This window comes from Monopterus albus, unplaced genomic scaffold (assembly GCF_001952655.1).
Source record: "Monopterus albus unplaced genomic scaffold, M_albus_1.0 scaffold42.1, whole genome shotgun sequence".
NCBI classification, from domain to species: Eukaryota; Metazoa; Chordata; class Actinopteri; order Synbranchiformes; family Synbranchidae; genus Monopterus; species Monopterus albus.
Genome location: NW_018127922.1, coordinates 1,949,031 through 1,969,015, shown reverse-complemented (window position 1 = coordinate 1,969,015; position 19,985 = coordinate 1,949,031). Strand labels below are relative to the sequence as shown.

Here is a 19,985-nt window from a genome sequence, read left to right as displayed (position 1 = left end):
GCCGACTCGCTCCCCCGGGTGCTGCTGCTGCTGCCGCCCCACACTGCTCCACCCCAGCTGCCTCTGTCCATCCATCCATCCCTGTTCCCCCACCTAAAAATAGACCGCTGGTCTCACTGACGAAAATCCCTTAACCTATCTTGAACACACACACACACACACACACACACACACTGGAGTTGGTTGGCCCCCTCTCTCCATGGAAAATATTCCTCTGGATGAAGCACACTTTACTGGAGGCTGCTGGATGACGCAGCTAAAACCCAGGAAGTGATCGGAGTTCTAACTATGAGCTCAAATAGAGAGCTCTGTGTGTTTGTAGACACAGAGCCTGGGCCTGTATGCCTTGCAGCCCGCAGGTCTGAGCCTGCAGAGCTGATTAAGTGAAATAATCAGTCAGATAAGATTGTTCCAGTGACACAGACAGTCAGGACCAAAGTCTATAGGTACGACTGAAGACATAACTTCACAAAGTAAGATAAAGAGCTTTGCATACTGCTGCATCACCAGTAGACACATTTTGCATATCCTGTCTCTCTGCTTGTCTCTTAGTGGCTCTCACCGAGGAAAGGGGGAGGGTGAGCTCATTCTGGGGGCATCGGGCCTAGATTACAAGAACCCCAGGTTTGACTCAGCCGCGTTTTGTGTCCATGTGAATTACTGCCAGAGAGGGAGAGAGAGAGAGAGAGAGAACTCCTGCAGTTGTTTGGTTGAAACTGCAGTTTCGCACCGGACGTTTATATCCTGTGTGAATGGCTGAGCGGAATTAGTTTCTCTTTGCTCCTGTCATAACAGCCAGCTCCGTATCCTATGTAACTATTTCTGTTTGGTACATGGCGACAGTTCTCATTTTGTGCACGCTTGATTCAACTTATTGCTAATGAGCGCAAGTCGCAGCTTGTACGAGGCTCAGCAGCAGCAAACCTTTTGACAGACCAGAGGCAGCGGACGAAGTTGGATTACTGTTGCGCTGGGGAGTGTGCCATATCCTTGTTTCTCCTGTTTTTTAAAGTTTTATTTTCCCAGAAGAAGTTATGACTTCGGTATGGAAAAGACTGCAGCGAGTTGGTAAAAAGGCTTCGAAGTTTCAGTTTGTGGCTTCTTATCAGGAACTCGTTTTGGAGTGCTCTCAGAAATGGTGAGTTTACAGATATTTAAGAAGCTCTCCTCTGTCCCATTTGCCATGTTTTCATTGCTGGAGCTTAATAACCTCAAGAGGGACTGTTTAGTGGATATTAGTAATACAATAATAAGTAAGACCCCTAATGGGCATGTTAATTTTCATGTTATGATTATTTCCATTACACTAAGAAAGAGCGCGCCCCATATGTCTGTAAACTACATGTGCCGAGCTGACCCGGGGTGACCGTGGGTTGGACACCGGACCCCGCCCACCGGGGCTAACATGTGTCAGTCAACAGTACATCATTAGGGTCTCCGGGACCTGGTGTTTTACAGCGGTAGCAAAAAATAAAAACCGAATTAGCTAACTCCTGGACACATTTGTGGAGGGATGTTATGTCTGCAACACAACGCAGTTTTTCAAACTACTCCCTAGTGTGTGCGCACTTTGCTGTTATTCAAAAACTTTAGTGAGATGGCAGTGATGCAGTGTGGACCATTATTCAGCCCTAACATACACCAGAACGGTCAATTTTAGGGTACTAGAGTCTAGTTGAAAATATCACCAAATATTTTTTATTCAGTGACGTTTTGGGATCACATATTGAATACCTCTGAAATCACTGAGTATCTTGTAAACTACAGTATTCTCTATACATGCATTTTAGAAAGGCTTCTCCATTATCTTAAAACTTTTGCCTTCGTGTCAGTTTGGCCCACATTGCATCAGTCCAAGTAAATATGGCATATTGGTGTAAACATCTTGTCAGGAGCACAGTAAGAAACTCACCTTCTTTTTTCTGCAATAACTGAAGGCCCTCTATCAGTAAAATTACAGAGTTTGATCAGCAGCAGGAAGCTTGTGTTTGTCTGGACATGAACACAGAGGAAAACTGGTTTTGAGTGACAACTCCCATTTGGGCTATGATGAAATCAGGGTTTGTAGGCCTTTACCAGTATGTATGTATGTACAGTAGTTCAAATATGAAGGCAAAGGTCAGAAATCACAGAGAATGTGAGGAGAGAGAGCAAGAGGAAGTGAGGACACGCTGGTCTCTTGTGATGCTCTTTATTTACTGACAGAGGTTGCGACACTTCCAGATGACACCAAACATAAGAAGCAGAAATGAGCTCTGTGGCCACTCAGGGAGCTGAAACAATACATGTTTGTGTAGAACTACATGGAGAATTGGTGCCATGATTTGAGACCATTATACCCAGTTGTTTGTACATGACACTAGTCAAAAATGAAAAGGAAGTGTTGGTAGATACACTCAAGTGGCACAGACCTAATTAAAGACAGCGGGACCATTAACAGGATCATGTGACAAAAACGTGAGAGGTTAGCGAGTCAGCTCAGTTTACTGAATGTAAAATATTCAAAAATGAGGTTACTTAAAACACCCTCTACCATTGCACATTGTTACTGTTCTTACTACATGTTCTTATGTCTTTGTGTCTCCAATTATTTTCTTGTCAACTCTGATGCCTCCTATATTTGCAGTTCTTTTCTACTCTCCCTTCTTCTCTCCCTTCCATTACCCTCTCTCTGCTGCCGTCAGTCTATTTCTAATGTCACCTCTGACCCCCCAACACACATACCTCAGGAACATGTGCACACAGCCATCTTTGCTATAAATGAACAGTGATACAGTGAAACTTGAGACAGTTTTCAACATTTATATTGTGATTAATATTCTAAAGAATGTTTTGAAATGATCATAAAGATAAAACATTTGGAGTTTGCAGTGAGGTTTTTAACAAATATGAATTATTATTGTGTTCTACACTATCTGGGGTGTGTGTGCATGTGTAAAGGGGGTTCCTTCGTCTTGTTTAGAGGCACACCTCGCATTCAGATTGACTCACATCACATGATCCTGCAGCTTCCTGTTACACTTCCTGTGCCACAGAGGCCTGACAAAATACGATAGAATGCTACCAGCACACACACACACACACAAACAGAAAGCACACACTGCCCTTCCGCATATTATATGTGAATTGTGTGGGGTAATTATGTATAAACAGCTGCGTGCACACACAGAGTGTATTTCATCTTTAGAAATACATGCATAGATATAAATAAGTGAACAAACATATCAGCGCCTTGTTTCAAACGCCAAACATGGATGGATTATGAGACACCAGGCCCTGGTGGGTCGCCAACACTAATGAGAATTTTGTCTTTTTTAGTTGTTGTGCACATTTATTTTGTTATTTTGTGTGTGTGTTTGTGGTCATTTTGTGTCTCATTTAAATAAATTTAAATCCACATTTAGTTGTTGTTTTGATTCTCTTTTTAGTCATTTTGCATCTTTTTGTGGTTATTTTTGTCAGTTTTTCTTTTTTTTTTTTTTTTAAATCTACGGGGTTGTTTTACATTTCCTTTTACCCAGTCTGCATTGCTTAGTGACTGCGTTGCATCCTTTTTTTATACTCATTTGGCATCTGTTGACTGTTCAAGTCAAGTCAAGATTTTTATTTTCCATTTATGCATAAACAAACAGTCTAGGTATATAGGAATTCTTGTGCAGCTCTCCTTTGGAGTCAGGTAAAGAGTCAAAAGCCAGAAACAACACTTAGTCTTAAAATAAAAAAGTTACGTAAAGCATTAAAACTGCAATACACAAAAATAGGGTAATAGTATTTTCTCCAGTGAACTTCAAACATCGCACTTAGTAATTCACATGGTGGAGTTGGATATGTCATTACACTTGGTGAGGTAGTGAGGGGTTACTGCACATGTTTAGTAAGGGGTTATTGCACATACAGTATATTCTCACAGTATATTTCTCACATTTTCATTTTTGCCATCGTTCTTACTGCAGCAGGGAAAAAGCTGTTGTAAAGTCTTGTTCTGTGTGTGATGATACTGTCCGCCCTGCTGTGCCTGAGGCTGTAGGTGCAGTTTTTGTGTCTGAGCAGAGTGAGCTGGGTGGCCTGGATCTCTGAGTATGTTCTCCACCCTTTTGCGACAGCGCTGTGTGTACAGTGTGTCCATAGCAGACAGTTCAGTCCCAATTATCCTCTCTGCAGTCTTTATGACCCTTTGAAGAGCCTTCCTCTCTGCCTGTGTGGTGTTACTGTACTAGACTGTGATGCCAGTAGTGAGGATGCTCTCTACCAGTCCTATGTAAGCCTGGGTGAGAGGGCAACGGTTCAGCCCAGCTTTTCTGAGCCGCCTGATGAAGTATAGCAGCTGCTGGGCTTTCTTCATTTTGGCAGCTGTGTTCAGTGACCAGCTCAGGTCAGATGTCACCTGCAGGCCCAGGAATGTGTGACTGTCAGCCCTCTCCACCTCAGTCCCTTTGATAGTCAGAGGCAGCAGAGGGGAGGGGTTCTTCCTGAAGTCTACTATTATTTCTTTTGTGTCATTTATGTTGAAGATGAAGTCATTCTCCTCGCCATAAATAAGAATGTTGTTCACCAAGCTTCTGTAATCTGACCCAGGCCAGGGACCCGAGGCCCAGAACGCAGCATATTTAATGATGATGGTGTTGTCATGTTTGGAGACACAGTCGTGGGTGTATAGGGTGAAGAGTTTGGGGCTGAGACAGCAGCCTCCGGTGAGCCTGTGCAGATTGTGAGCTCAGCAGAAACCCGCCCTCCCATTCTGACCACCTGTGGTCTTTCAGTCAGGAAGTCCAGAATCCAGTTACAAGTGAGAGTTGGAACACCGAGGTCTGTCATCTTCTCAATGAGCCTGCCTGGGCGGATGGTGTTGAATGCAGAACTGTAATCCAGGAAGAGCATCCTAGCATACGTACTGCTGTTGTCCAGGGTAGAGGTTGCTGAGGCTGTCCGGGAGGGTGGCGTCCTGGGGGGCTGTGTTTGTTGATTTGTTCCTGTAGTTTGTGACTGCCTGGATTCCCTGCCACATACTGCGCATGTTGTTATTCATGCAGTAGCTCTCCAGTTTTTGCCAGTATGATCTCTTTGCAGCTCTGATGGACTTCTGTAGCTCATATCGGGCTTTCCTGTACTCCGCTTGGTCCCCTGACATAAAAGCCTCTTGTCTCTTCCTGATTTTCTGTTTTATATCCCTATTAAACCAGGGTTTTTGGTTGGGGAAAACACGCCCCGTTCTAGCTGGTGCTACATTCTGTACAGTTCCTTTAGTGCAGCTTCCTCTTTGCCTGGGGGGCATAAACTGCACTCACAATGATACATTGCAGCTCTATAGGTAAATAAAATGGCCTTAGCTTTAGTGTTAAATATTCCACATCTTCAGAACAGAATTTAGAGAGAATCTCACAGTCTGTGCACCAGGACTGTTTGACGAAGGTGGCCATTCCTCCTCCGCGGGTCTTGCCGCTTTCAGCGCCAATCCTGATCCTGTCTGAACACAGAGTAACCATCCAGAGTTATAGCCTCATCGGACATCTCTTTTCCCAGCCATGTTTCACAAAAACACAGCAGGGAGCAGTCCTGTATGTCCTTCAAGTGAACTGTGACGTCGCACCCCGAGGAGCACCACTGTTGATTAGAGTGTGGATACTAAAACCATGCCCCATGGTACCGGAGGGTTTAGGCCAGGTTTCAACAGAAGTTTAGAAATTGGGTTTGGACACGTAGATCATACTTTAGGCTCAACTAATGCAGCACTCAAATGTCTGCTTCATTTAATAATATGGGGAAAACACTACAAACTCAACTGCATCAGGTTCGAACACCACACTCTCAGGCACGGGTTGGAGTAATGCTTTAGGGCTCCTGTGCTCGGTAGGCCTGTTCAGTACAAGGCATTATCACCTAGTAGTGGTAGTCATAAGACCTTCTGTTTGACCTTGGGTTGTCTCATTTGCATAATATCTACTTTGTTTGAAGACATTATTTGATGAATTTCAAACATGTTGAGATTTCTATCATTTCTAATGTTCAGAAATAGTTTTGGTTTTGTCCTTTCTTCAAGAGAGGTCAAGAGGATAGGGCTCAGTGCTGTGTTTTGATTTGTGTTTGTGTGTTTCTGTAGGCAACCAGACAAACTGAGAGTGGTGTGGACTAGGAGGAACAGGCGTATGTGTTCCAAGGTGAAACCACTGAAACAGCATAAACATACACCCACTTGGCAGTTTGCTAAGAACACCAAGCTAAAACGAATGCAGTCTAATCCAGTAAATCCTCCTTCACGAAGGTGATAATGATCAGTTTGGGTGGAAACTTTGATTCCGTTGTATAGTGTTACATTTATACCTTCATGAAGGTGATAATGATCAGTTTGGGTTGAAACTTTGGTTCCGTTGTATAGTGCCTCCAAAACAGATCGCGACTCAACACTGTCTAAAGCAGTTTAAATAAAAACTGATCATTATCACCTTCATGAAGAGAGGATTTTTTTGCAGGACTGTTGGATTAGACTGCATTTGTTTTAGCTTGGTGTACCTAATAAACTGCCATCTAAGTGCACATACACAGAGGAGCACATACATTCTCTTGTTATTGTGTTGTTTGTGCAGCTCCACAGTTGGCAGCCTGGAATCAAGAACCCCTACAGGGGCATGGTGGTGTGGCCTGTCCCAGAGAACATTGACATCGCTGTTACACTCTTCAAGGTACCAACACACTGTTTATAATGTGCATATCCAGACAGATTGTGAGGTGTTATATCTAAAAAGAGATTACTGAAATATGGACTGTTTCAGGAGGAGACAGAAAGAAAGGAAGAGTGAGAGACTTCATTAGCGCATCAGCTTAAAGCACAAAAACAACACTGACTATTGTGAAACAGCAAACAAACAGCTGTTTCTTTTTTAAAAGTTCTATGTGTTGTTGCCCCACCTATCCCCACTGTCACCAACAATGATGCTTGCTCCTGTCATTATTACTACAGCTTGCTATATTATAACACTTATCAGTGATATTTACCTACTGGTAGATGCAGTTTATTAATTGGCATCATAGCCACTGATAACAGCCATTTAAATGGGAACCTCATGTCTCTTTCTTCCCCTGTAATCCTACCACTGATGCAGGGCATAAGGACTCACTGAGCTCTTTAATTGGTATGAAAATGATGTCACTTATAAGCTATGGCCTTCAAAGTCACGAGATCTCAATTCACTATGTGTTCATTCTTACAGTAGAGTTCAGAGTACTTTATTAATCCCAGTGGGTAATTATATCATTACAGCAGCCAAGAAACACATGAATCACAGAACAAAATATAACATAACGAAACATAGAGATAAATAAGAAGATAGGAAATAAAAAAACAATAACTAAACACTACAACCTGAACTATAAAAACAACTGGGACTACAAATACTAGCACTTGGAAATATTCTGCATGTGTTTAGTTCAAGTCTAATAGATATTGTATATTGTTATGAAATTGCAAGGTTCTTCATTAGAACTGCATTAATGAGTACTGGGAAGAAATATACAGTGTTAAGAAAAATATTGGGTATAATAATAATTCTATGTTGTGACACAAATAGAATATGTGACCAAATTCATGTATTTGAACAAATGTGAACAAGGAACTGGATCGGTGTACTGGACCAGGTAGATGCATGCATTCATCCATGGATCTTCTAAACACACTGCATTTTTGTTTTCACCTCTTCAGGAGGCCAATGCTGATGAGTTTGAGGACAAAGAGTGGACCTTTGTTCTTGAGGGTGTAAGTACCTCTGAACTACTTTTCCAGCAAATATTTACTCAGTAAAATGACCAGACTAGTATAATTCTGGCATCCTGTTTCAAAAATGAGATTGTCTAATCACCAAAATAGAAATAAAGGAATACAGTTCAATATATAACTGTGACAGATCAGATTTTACAGTGGCTGTTTCTGTCGGACCTGCACAGGAGAACAGAGGGCGCCGAAAGGTGCTGGCATCAGCAGACATCAATCTGAAGCGGTTTGCCAGTCCGACGCCGACCCAGACTGACCTGATGCTGAGGCTGAAGCCGCTCTCTGTCAAAGTGATGGAGGCCACGCTCAAGCTGTCGCTGTCGTGTGTCTTTGTTCGTGAGGGGAAAGCCACGTGAGCAGGAGCTTTAGTTATTTTCCCCTCTGCTACCATTTAGTACATCTGTGCAGTGTTGTTATGACAAGAGTATTTTAAGATACGACCACGTGTTAATTGATAGCTTTTTCATGTTTATCTTTAAAGATGATGTGGCACTGTTAATCCCATACAGTGGTGCTTCAACTGTATAGACTTGAAAATGGACACTGAAGTGTCTCTTTTATAATTGTGTATAACTATAGTGAGTAATAATTTCAGAAGTCCTCCTTGCCAAAAAAATATTTAAAATGGTTGAAAATGTTTCTAATAGTTTCCAAAAATTCAAACATGCTTGAAATGCTGACCATATCATTTGTCATAAGGAGTGTTTCATACTTTTGCAGATGTGATCTGAGAGAGTTAGTCATAACAATGTGATAAATGTCTGTCCTTAGTGATGAAGACATGCAGAGCCTGGCCAGCCTGATGAGCGTCAAACCCGCAGACATTGGCAACCTGGACGACTTCAATGAGAGTGATGAAGAGGAGGACAAGAAGTCTGTCACTGCTACAGGTAGGCAGATATACACCAACACCATCTTTTCTGTCTGTTCTTCTCTGTCAGTTATTTTCACCTCTGATACTCGCTGATATTTCTTCTTCAACCACTCCTTCTTCTCTGCTATTTTCTCTTTCCTGGCTGCTGCAACAGCTCCACACACTCTAACTCGCCCAAATCGCCCCGCTCCCCCTCCACCTGACAAACGAAACTCTACTGGACCCACTTTCCCAGCTTCAGGTAGCTCCTTCATGCCCTTTCTTTACTTCCTCCTGTCATTTGTTGTTCTGGCCAGAGCAAAGAAGTCATAAACAGGAACCCTCTCATTCTCTGTTACTGTGCTTCACACAGTGGTGTCATTTGTCCTGCAGTCCCTCCCACAGCTGCTTCTCTGCATGACATATTTCTCAACCAGACATTAAAAACTGTAGAGAATCATGTGATGATACCACCAGTGTATTTTGTTGAAGTTTGTTTGTATGCATGAAAAGCTCCATCTGCAGTACATCAAATGGAGGTTATTGTGTCCAGAGAGACAAAAGGGGAACATTAATTGTAACAGCAGCTTAACTGTGAAATCAGCCTACATGTCCCTCATATTTTTACTGTGTGTAAAGTTATATGTTCATGGTACTTTCCAAATGCTATTGCTGCTTTTACTGTACTATACAGTATGTCCTTGAGGTTCCTCCTTTAATGCTATTGCTGCTTTTACTGTACTATATGTCCTTGAGGTTCCTCCTTTGGCTGGTACAGCAGTGGACTGAAATGTTGATCAGACTAAATTCTTAATATTTTCAGAGGTGGAAAGTAACTAAGTACATTTACTTGTGGTACTCAAGTACTGTACTTGAGAACAGTTTTGAGGTATCTGTCCTTTACTTGAGTATTTTCATTTTCTGCTACTTCATACTTTGACTCCACTATATTTATTTGATAACTTTAGTTACTTTTTAGAATCAAATTAATAAAACAAAATACAGTATAATCACAAGAGTTTACTAGAAAATTCACAAGCTACATAATGAGTACTTTTACGTTTAGTACTTTATATATATTTTGATGTTAATACTTTCGTTCTTTTACTTAAGTAATATTTTGAATACAAAACATTTACTTGTAGTAGTTTTTTACTCTGTGGTATTGATATTTGCTTAAGCAAACAACCTGAGTACTTCTTCAGCCACTGAATGTTTTAAAACTAGTAGCAAAGAAGTAATACATTGTTAGCTTTTAGACCAGTTGTGAAAGAAGTATGATTATATTGTATACATAAGACAAAAGCACACAGTATTAAAAGCCAAATGTGTCAAAGATAAAAAAATGCATTACACACTCTGCCCCCATCATACTGTGATGTGCACTATACTACAGGATTATTATCACTAATGCGTTAGTGTGTGTGCAGCATTTTTGTTGCAGCAAATCAAGGTGATTTTAAATGCTTTATAAAATCAACAAAAACTTGGGCTATTATTTTTCTTCTTTATTGTAGTTTTCTATACATAAAGCAGCATCTTGTACTTGAAATTCAGTGACGGTTAAGCTCTTTATTTGTACTTTGGGGTGCCTATCAGTTGCAGATGTCTTTAAAATGATGAGAAGAAATGTCAAGTGCTGTAGATGATATTAAATGGGCTATAATTCCATCACCATTCATCACAGTTTCAGATTTTCAGATATCACTCAAACAACAAGTCATGTGATCCTCATGACAGCAGCACAATGAACTGTCATGGGATCCTGATAGTAATTTAATTTGCACAAGTGTCATTTCATTTTCACTTTTAATTCATGACCTTTTCCTTCTGTCTCTCTCATTCACCTACTCTCACTCATCCATCCAACCAACCAACCAACCACCCTGCCATCTATTCATCAGCCTGTGGACGTGATGGCAATTCTCCCAGTCCTGTCATTCACTCCCGCCCTCCTCTACCTATTGCTCCTCGCCCCTCGCCCCGCTGTTCCCGACACCCCATCTCCAGTGCCCCTGTTCAATCAGAACTCCAGCCTTCCCCTGGCCCCTCCCCTCAGCCCTCACCCAGGTCCAAGCATAAAAAATCAGTCAACCCTTTTCTTTCTGAGCCTCCTGCTTTATCTGACTCACAGTCAAGCCCTCCAAACTCCCAGGTCACAGCAGCTACTCCCTCCATCCAGATTGCGTCCTCTGTCCTGCCTCTCTCTGTTGTGTCTCCTGCAAATCCTCCATCACCCAAATCCTCCAAGACACCCATAATCACCCCTGCCTCCTCCCCCCAGCCCCCATCTCCCAAATGCTCTGAATCTGTGTCTACATTACCTTCAGCTGCAGTGCAGCCTTCTTTAGCAATTCTTTCAAATTTGCCCATATCCAGTTACTATGAAGGTCTTGCACCCTCTAACCCATTCCTCAAGCCTCCTTATGCACCTGTAACAAGCATTGCTTTTTTATCTCCTAAGGTTTCCTCCACATCAACTGAGAATATCATAACATCATCTTCCACAGCTCCCCAAAAGTCTTCTCTCAACACTCTGACCCATAAGCCCATCTTTACTGCCCCCCAACTACTTCCCTCCAAATCCCCTTCTCCCCTAGAGCCCACCCTGTCCTTAGAGTCCCCGTCCACTCACCCTCCACTTACTCGGACTCTCTCTCAGCCTCCCTCCCTCCCCAGAATCTTCCAGTCAGGCTCAGCAAAAGGTATCGACAGGCTGGCAGAAAGGCATGCTGCATGCTTTCTACTGACTGTTTCCATGTGTGTGATGGGCTAGTTCTCACATCATGTAGCTTCATGATACATTACCATTGTGCTGTGTGGTGTGATGTGAGGAAGCTCTAAGCATGATCACATTGTCATGATATCAGAGTTTTAACTGTGACACCAATGTGCTGAACAAATGAACGTTCTGTCGATGCTGCACAGGCAACAACAACAAAAGAGAGTTTTGTAGTTTGGATATGCTAATTTGGTGTTTGTTTTTATTTGTTCTATATTTGACCTCTTAACCCTTGGGAAGTTCTTGATGCTACAGCTGTGTTTTCAGTGGTGTAACTGGCTGTTTCCAACTGTAACTGTAGGGACCATTTAACTATATTCCAAGTTGCTCAGATTAGCTTAGTCTTTGCTTAATTTAATTGAATGTATTTTTCTTGTTAAGTAAACCATAGTCCTCACAAGTCTGGGAGGCTCCAAAACACAGAATGACATTTTGTTTAATGATTTAAATCCTACCACCAGGGAGCTGAATCTGATCAAAAACTTAGACAGGTCCATCACTAATTTGATCTTCTACTCCTAATTACAGAATGTTACATGATACCGCGCACTGTCACATGTTGTGATAGGATAAACCACAGTCAAAAGCTTTTTTTGATCCATGCTAACATCTTATTAGCACTACTTTATTTCTAAACTTCTACACATAAACATGTAATAACAAATATAAACTTACTGTACTGTACTCTAGCATAGTCCACACACAATTCACTACTCAAATTATCCATAAATTAAATAGGCTAATTAAATGATACTTAAAAAGACCTGTATTCAATACAAGTAATCCTGTGTTTAACCGATCTTCATCTACAGTACATATTGTATTAGACTCTGAGATGTGAATGAACTACAAAACAGACTACTTGGAGTTAAAAGTATAATACAATTAAACACAGAATTCTGTCTTTTAATGATGTTGTAGTAACAGCATTTTGAACACTTTGGTAACTCTTATTATTGGACTGCTAAACTAAGCCAGACTGAGTTGCTGTAAGTTCCTGATCACAGCTGAGAGACTGCTGTAAACAGCTTGTTCCTGACAGATATAAATTACATTGTGGTATAATTGTGATACGAAATCAATTGTTCCCCTTTTCGCTTTTTGCCTCTGGCTGACTACAATAGAGTTTCCTCTACTGTTTATTACTTCTCTCTCCACACCTTCTCTGCTCTCTTCTCATCAGTTCCTGTTACATATCAACGGCGCCCCCAAGAGGTTCAAATCACAGATGATCCTGCTTCAGTGTCTGGTCTGTCTTTGCTGTTTGAATGTCTAAACTAAGCTAAGGCTAATTTACTCCTGATATTCTTTTTGAATATAAAAAAAAATCTGTTTTCCCTTTTCTTTGGCCTCATCTATTTGCTTTTATCTTTCTTCACCTGTCCTATTAGTTCGTTCCCACATTTTCAGGCCTCAGATTGTCAAGTCAATCGACCGCCCCACTTCTCCCTCACCTTTTTTTGCTGATGCTTCTCCTCTGGCTTCAACACCTGATGCCCCCAAATCTCTCCCCTCTAGCACAAAGTCAGGTATTGTCTCAAATGTGATAGAAATAATGTAACTTTGTGCTCTTTACTCTAACATTTCCATTTATCTTCTTGTTTGCATTTTTAAAATCATCTTTGCTGACCCTCCCACTTCTGCATATCCTGCTTCAGCTTTAATTTCCTGACCTTTCACTCCTTGTTTCCTAAGAATTCTTTCATCTAAGCTCCCTTTCCACCTCTCTGCCCTCTGCTTTCATCTTAAAACTAATACGTCTGCACACTTTTTTCACTTAATCTTTTTTTTTTTTTTTACTTTCACTGCTGCTTTCCTCAGGTGAACACAGAGCCTGGTTGACATCTGACTCTGCTCTGACTGGAGGCGACATCACCCCTATCCCTCTGTTGAGCAGTCCTGACCTGGATGCTCTCTGTGACCCTGCGGTTCCATCCCTCCCTGCCTCCCTTCCACGCTCATCACCCCCTCGCTCCTCTTCTCTTTCCACCTCTGTTTTATTCTCCTTTCCTCCCCCTCAGTTCATTCTCTCTCCTTCAGCTCCTCCTGCTCTGATCAGCTCCTGTCAGTCAGGTACACTGGCCAACTAATCAAATGTTTAGTTCCCTTCAGTGATTTCAACGGCTGTTGTCTCACACTATCTAAAGTGTGAAAATGTTTCTTTTGGAAGTGTAGTTCACCACACTTTCCCTTCACCTTTGCAAAGGTGTCTCCTACTGTGTGCTTTGTTATCTGACCTTACTTTGTCTCTTTATAGGTTCGACATCCCCTCCAAGTCAAGTAGACAAAGAAACGACTCCAAAACCTCGGAGCCATGGTGAAGAAGTGCCCAAGGTCACAATCACCAACCAGCCAATCAGACCAGCCCAGGACATAAAGATGTCCATCAACGAAAACAAAACTGAACCAGAAAGAATCAGGTGAGGTCAGATGAGTCTATGCATTTAGATTGTTTGGTTAGGCTCCCATAGATGTCTGGCCACGAATTGCTGTGTGAGGAGAAAATGTGTGCATGATCACAGAACTAAAGAGGCATCCTGAAGCCCTGCAGCCCTGGCAGCGCTCAGGACAAACAGCATGGATGACAACACTTGTGTAGATTGGAATATGAGCCTTCTCAATTTGAACTGACTCCTGAAGCACAGAAGGCACATCTACACAGGCTGAGAAGGGCTGCCTGCTTGATATTGCAGGAATGTAACAGTGTTTTTGCTTGTCTGTTTTTCATCAGTTCAGATTGGAGGATACCACTCACATATCTCTGTTAAATATAAAGCTACCACCAGCAGGCTATTTTAGCATAAAGACTGAAAACATAGGCAAACAGCTAAGTACCGGTATATCGTGCAACACTACTGAAAACATAGGCAAACAGCTAGCCTGGTTATGTTGGTTCATAAATGGTTAAGGTAACAAATCACTGGTATTGATTGCCATTTCTTATTTATACAACTGTTTTGCTGGCCAGATGCAGCAACTTCACCACTGTTGCAACCTGGCATCGCCAAGGAATAGTCTCCCACAAAACCTTTCATAAAACCACAAATTGTCATGGACTAAACAGATGAGATATAACCTGTTGATTATCAAGGTAGAAGGATTTGGTTACCTTTGGACAGAGCCAGGTAGCTGTTTTCAGTATTTTTGCTAAGCTAACCGACTGATGGCTGTAACTTTATTTATTTACAAGACAAACAGGACAGTGGTTTCATCTAACTGTTGGCAAAAGTGAATTTTACTACTCCTTTAAGTCACACTGCTGTTTATTTCCTAAGCTAATTCAGCACTCTCCATGCTGTTGATACTGTGGTAGTTTGGACATCATTTGCTTCAGAGTGCATGACAGATTGGTAAGAAAACCAAGAGGAGCTCTTTGTTTCTTCTTTTATTTCAAATTTTATATTTTGCATAAGGACAATTTACAGTAACATAATAAGGACCCTTTAGTATTAATCAGCACATTGTAGAACTAATATGGTCCAAATGACTCCAAGAAAACCCACTTAGTACTTAGACAAACCTGTTTCATATGGTCTAGTAGCAGTTTATCCATGTTTGCCCAATAATCAAGAGTCTTATTGAGCCACAGTTACTCAAAGCCTCATGGTTGCTTTGTACTGCTGTTTGTGTTTTCTTGGTGCTAACATATGCTAACAGTCGCAGTGTTTTGTGCCCTGCCTCTGACACAGCATTCGAATAATTATCAGGCTTGTAGTTTCTTGTCTTGCCCCTCATCACCTTCTGCACGCTTAGCATTACAAACTATCAATCACTTGTCTCTGAGCTTGACTGGTAATATTTTTGTCCCCAGTCCTTCCCAGTCTCGCTCAGAGCTGATCATAGCCCCACCCCCGCCATGGCCCTTCTCTTGCTGTGAGAGCTCCACCCTTCAGCGGCCCTCCACAAATGTTGTAGCGGCTTTTATCACTCCTAAACAGCCAAGCGTTCTGGGAGAAAGTGATTTGAAAAAGGCATCCCATTTGATGCAGGGTAGTGTTAACACCTCAGAGACCAAAAAGCCACCACTGGCTAATCCTGAGCCCAAGCCTGACTTTGACGACATCATCTTTGAGTCATTTAGCCTAGAACAACATTCAGGGGCCTTGTTTCTGGAGGAGGATGACTCTAAGCTGGATACTATCAAAAGGTGTCCTCCTGGGTGAGTATTTATATTCACAGGTTGAGCCAAGATCCAGAAAATCAAAAATAAAGTGGCAAAAAAGTGAACTGGTGGACCTGGTGATGATAAAGCACACACAGACACAGACTTAGGATTAAGGAATATTGTTTATTTGTTCTGCAGTCTTGAACAGAAAACCAATGAAAAGGCCAGTGGAGAAAAAACGTCACTGACAGAGCAGTTAGAGGGAGCGACAGTGGAGAACGAGGTGATGACGAAAGCAAAGCAGGAGAAGCAGATGGAGAAAGAAAATCTAAAAAAGCAAGAGGATGAAAGGAGAAGGAAGGAGGAACAAGAACATAAAGCAATGCTCCTGAAGCAAGAGCAGGAGGAGAGGAAAAAGCACGAAGAGAAGAAGAGACTGTTGGAGGAGGAGAAGAAGAAGCTCTTGCAAGAGGAGGAGGAGGTCAAGAAGGAGAAGGAGAGGAGGAAACATGAGGAGGAACGACTTCTGAAGGAGAAGAGAGAGAAACAGGAAAAACTGAGGGAGGAAGAGGAGAAGAGGAAGGAAGAAGAGGGGAAGAGGAAACGAGAGCAGGAGAGGAGACTCCTGGAGGAGGAGGAGGAGGAAAAGGAAACCCTTCAGAGGGAGGAGGAGAGGAGACTTGAGCGAGAGAAATTCATGAGGAAAATAAAGGAGGAAGAAGAGAAAAGAATGGAGGAGAGGAAAATGCTTGAGGAGAAAAGAAGAAGGAGCATGAAAGAGAAACAGAGGGTCCTAGAGGAGAAAGAGAGGAGGAAAATGGAGGAGAAACGTTTGGAGGAGGAACAGAAGCAACAGAAGATGAAAGATGAAGAAGAACAGAGAAAGCTGGAAGAGATGGAGAAAAGGTGTCTACAAGAGGCAGAGGAGAGAAAGAGAAAGGAGGAGGAGAGGAAAGCAGAAGAGAAAATGAAAAAAGAAGCAGAAGAGAAGGAGAAAAGAATCAGAGAAGCAGAGGAGAGAAGAAAGACAGAAGCAATGCTAAAAGAGAGACTCCTGAAAGAGGAGAAGGAGAGAGAGGAAAGACTCTTAAGGGAGGAGAAACCAAGCTCTGCCTCCGTAAACTCCACTGAGCGGTAAGTTACAGCACTGACATAAAACGTAATGTGGGTGTTGACTGTTTCTGTACCTGACATGGCTGCTTACTTAATCACAAATCAAATCGGTGTTAGCCTTAAAATTTGGGACATGACTTTAAAGTCATTTTTTGCTGCTTTAAACATATGTCATTTAATATTTCTATTTTGATTATTTTTCTTCTACTGTGGTGATTATTTTGTGATTCTCTGCTCATGTAACAGTTCACTGATTATATATGGGTAGGGTTATTGATACCACCAATACTAAATCTTGTATTGAAAAGGGTTAAAACTAAAAATTGGCATGTTTACCAGCTGCTTCTAATAATAAAAAGTGCTGATTCAATACATTTTGTGGTATCACCCACCCCTACTATTTTTTTTACTCTGGTCTCATTAATGTTCTTCTACCTGTTCCCTTTTTTCTATTTTCCATGTTTTCCTCTTTCTCTTCCCTCACTCCAGTTTGGAGCCACCCTCTCTCATTAAAGAACGCTCATTGTCAAACACTGTTGCCCCCCAAAACAAATTATCTGTCACATGCACTCCACCTGGCATCTGCTCAGGCCCCACTGTTCAGCTCTATGCCCAGGATAAACCAATCACATTAGAGGTCTTGACCCTGGTGCCACCACCACAGAGGCTATTTGATGCAGAGACCCCTCTATGGAAAATGCTAGAAGACAGAAGTGAGAAAGAGAAACCTGAACAAATCTTTGTCAAGGAGGGTGCAAAACTTTTGTGTAGAGGGTAAGAATGGATGAGGGGATGTCTGTCTGTCTGTCTGTCTGCGTCCTCTACTGTATCTCCCTGTCTGACTGTCTATTCTGGCTTCTTACTGATATAGCTGGTAGTGCTGACTGTATCATTCATGTGTTTTATCTTCTCTCCTAGCTCACACAATGAAGATGCTGCTGAGGTAGACAGCTCTGTCAGGCACAAGCAGCAGCCAATCACAGCCAAAGACTCAGAAACACATCACATAGCCCCACCACCTGCTCAGCCCAGTGCACCAGCAGTTAAAGAGACATTCAAAGAGCCAGAGGGACCCAGCATGGAACCCGCAACCTCACTCCAAGTCTCCCACAAACCACCAGCTGAACGCACAGCTCTGGCACTGGAGACCCTGCTGCCCTCAAAGCCAGAACCAGTTCTCCAGTCATTAGGAAAACCACAGCAGCAAACATCCGATGAGGAGAAACCAGCTGATGCCATAGCTGGTGGTCAGCAGAGTTTCATCAACAACAAGGAACCAGTGTGCGAGGCGGAAAAGCAGCTGTGGGCAGCTGTGGAGGAGACCACAGTGGAGACAGGAGCAGAAAACGGGATGGAAAGTAGTGAGAGCACTGAAGCAAAGGATGAGAAGGAGGAGGAAAGAGGGGGGTGAGTCAGTGACGGTTCCTTGCAGCTTTTGCAACATGGCATGATATGTTTGTTCTCCACTCACAAAATCCACCACATTAAAACACTTACTCACCTGCATATGTACTGACTAACATTCCTCTGTGGTGCTTAACCAGTACATTAACCCCATCGGATGCTGCCTTCTTCCTCTTCACCGCTGTCTTTGCTGTTAGCCTGAATAAATGGAACTGATTTGATGAGAGCTTTTCACTAAAGTATGTGTCTGTGTGTTGTTATATGTGGTAGTGCACAGATAGGGGCAGATGTGTGTGTTGCAGAGCAGCAGAAGGAGGCGCCTGCTGGCTTCATATTACTAGTACATGGGCTGTTGTATAGAGGGTCTGCCTGCCTGTGCGGTCAAATTATTTAATATGTAATGCAGAATGCAAAAATGTGTTTGTCAACTAAGTGCAGATAGTGTTGGAGATTTTAATAATGCATCAAATACAGTAAAATATTCCTGCAAGTGTTACACAAAGCCGATGCTGTAAACACAACAAAACAAGACCTTATTACTTTACCAGTGCCCTCATGGTACTGTAGCAACAGTATAGTTTTATGATGTGATGTTTGGAGTTGTCAGATTATTAAGTACTACATACATTTAAAACCAATTATGTTAAAATGTAAAAGTTTAAAGATTTTTACTGCTTTATCAATCTATTCCGGTATTTTATTACATTTGATGCATATTTAAGTTGTTATTGTATTTACACAACACTATTATCAGTTCCTTTCTGTGTTTCCCACAGTGTTTCCTTGTCAGTCTTAAGACTGAGGGACACCTTATGTGCCTAATCAGTTTGGTGTTTAACTGCATTGTATACAACCTACCAGTGATTAGAATGCACCACCCTGGTTTTGGCAAAGTTTGATAGTGCAGTTGTTTTGCTTATTTGGTTAAAATCGACTCTGTGTTCTGCCACAAACCAGCTGTCACAGAGAATTTGTTTTGTGCATACTTATCAGTTAGCTGTGTTTCTCTCTCCGAGCTGATCTGAGCACTCACATGCACGGCACTAGCAAATGTTTTACCAGGTCTTAATCATGCCACAGACAACCTAATTGGGCTTTAGTATTTTGTGGAACAAAAGTGTTGTGTGCTTCTCGGTGTAACAAGCATTAAATGTTTTATATGTGCTTTGGACAAGCACCAAAACAAAGTCTGCAAGGGAGCTACTTAATCAAGTATGCTGTCTGGCTTTCTGTCACATACACACAAATGCAGGTCATTTTAGGGTGAGCTCTGTCTCAGAGTTTTCCTGTCTGTTCCTTTAGCTATGAGACAGTGGCCTCCATCCTGCACACGACTGGATCCATTGACGCAGGTCATCCACTCCGCTCTGCAGAAGAGCCATGTGTCCTTTTAAGTAATGAAGCTCAGCTATGTGTACATGAAGCAGAGGCCAAGATTCTGTATTCCTCTGAGCCAGATGATGGTGCACTGATTTCCAGTGGCTTGGACGTTTCGCCACCTACAGCCTTTTCTGACACAACAGAAAATCAGACGATTAGTAAAGAAAAGGTTTCCAGTGTTGAATTTACCCAGAAACCAGAGCACGTACCTTTAGAGGAGACACCAGTGCTGAGTCTGGTGGCAAGTCTGCGACTGGCAGCCAGTGAGCAGGAGAAAGAGAGAGAGCAGGAGAGGGAGAGAAGGGAGCAAGAAAGGATAGAGAACCTGAGGAAGAAGGAGACAGAGGTGGCAGAAAGGGAGGAGAGAGTTAGGAAGGAAAGAGAAGAAGTAGAGAGGAAGGAGAAAGACAGAATGGAGAGAGAAAAGGAGGAAGAGAGGATTAGAAAGGAGAAAGAAGAGATGGAGAAGCAGGAGAAAGAAAGGATGGAGAGGGAAAAGGAAGAGGAGAGAAAGAGGTTAAAACAAGAGAGAGAAGCACTTGAGAACAAGCAAAGGGAGGAGAGGGAAAAGGTGGAAAAAGAAAGG

General features: G+C 42.2%; 1 protein-coding gene across 5 annotated transcripts in view; it reads left to right on the top strand.

Annotated features, from left to right (window-relative positions):
• Positions 1-305: 305 nt before the first annotated feature.
• ehbp1l1b (EH domain binding protein 1-like 1b) overlaps positions 306-19,985 on the top strand; it is a 31,595-nt gene continuing 11,915 nt past the window's right edge. Inside the window, exons 1-12 of one of the 5 annotated variants that reach the window (XM_020599817.1) lie at positions 306-446; positions 553-1,138; positions 6,098-6,155; positions 6,582-6,677; positions 7,694-7,747; positions 7,936-8,114; positions 8,534-8,652; positions 8,791-8,877; positions 12,581-12,646; positions 12,789-12,926; positions 13,655-13,817; positions 17,534-18,022. In XM_020599817.1, the coding sequence (XP_020455473.1) occupies positions 1,035-1,138; positions 6,098-6,155; positions 6,582-6,677; positions 7,694-7,747; positions 7,936-8,114; positions 8,534-8,652; positions 8,791-8,877; positions 12,581-12,646; positions 12,789-12,926; positions 13,655-13,817; positions 17,534-18,022 (1,553 nt within the window). In that variant the 5' untranslated portion in view covers positions 306-446; positions 553-1,034. Of the gene's footprint in view, positions 474-552; positions 1,139-6,097; positions 6,156-6,581; positions 6,678-7,693; positions 7,748-7,935; positions 8,115-8,533; positions 8,653-8,790; positions 8,878-12,580; positions 12,647-12,788; positions 12,927-13,654; positions 13,818-17,533; positions 18,023-19,985 lie in introns of all 5 variants that reach the window. The other 4 variants (XM_020599818.1, XM_020599823.1, XM_020599819.1 and 1 more) reach the window with 4 other exon arrangements.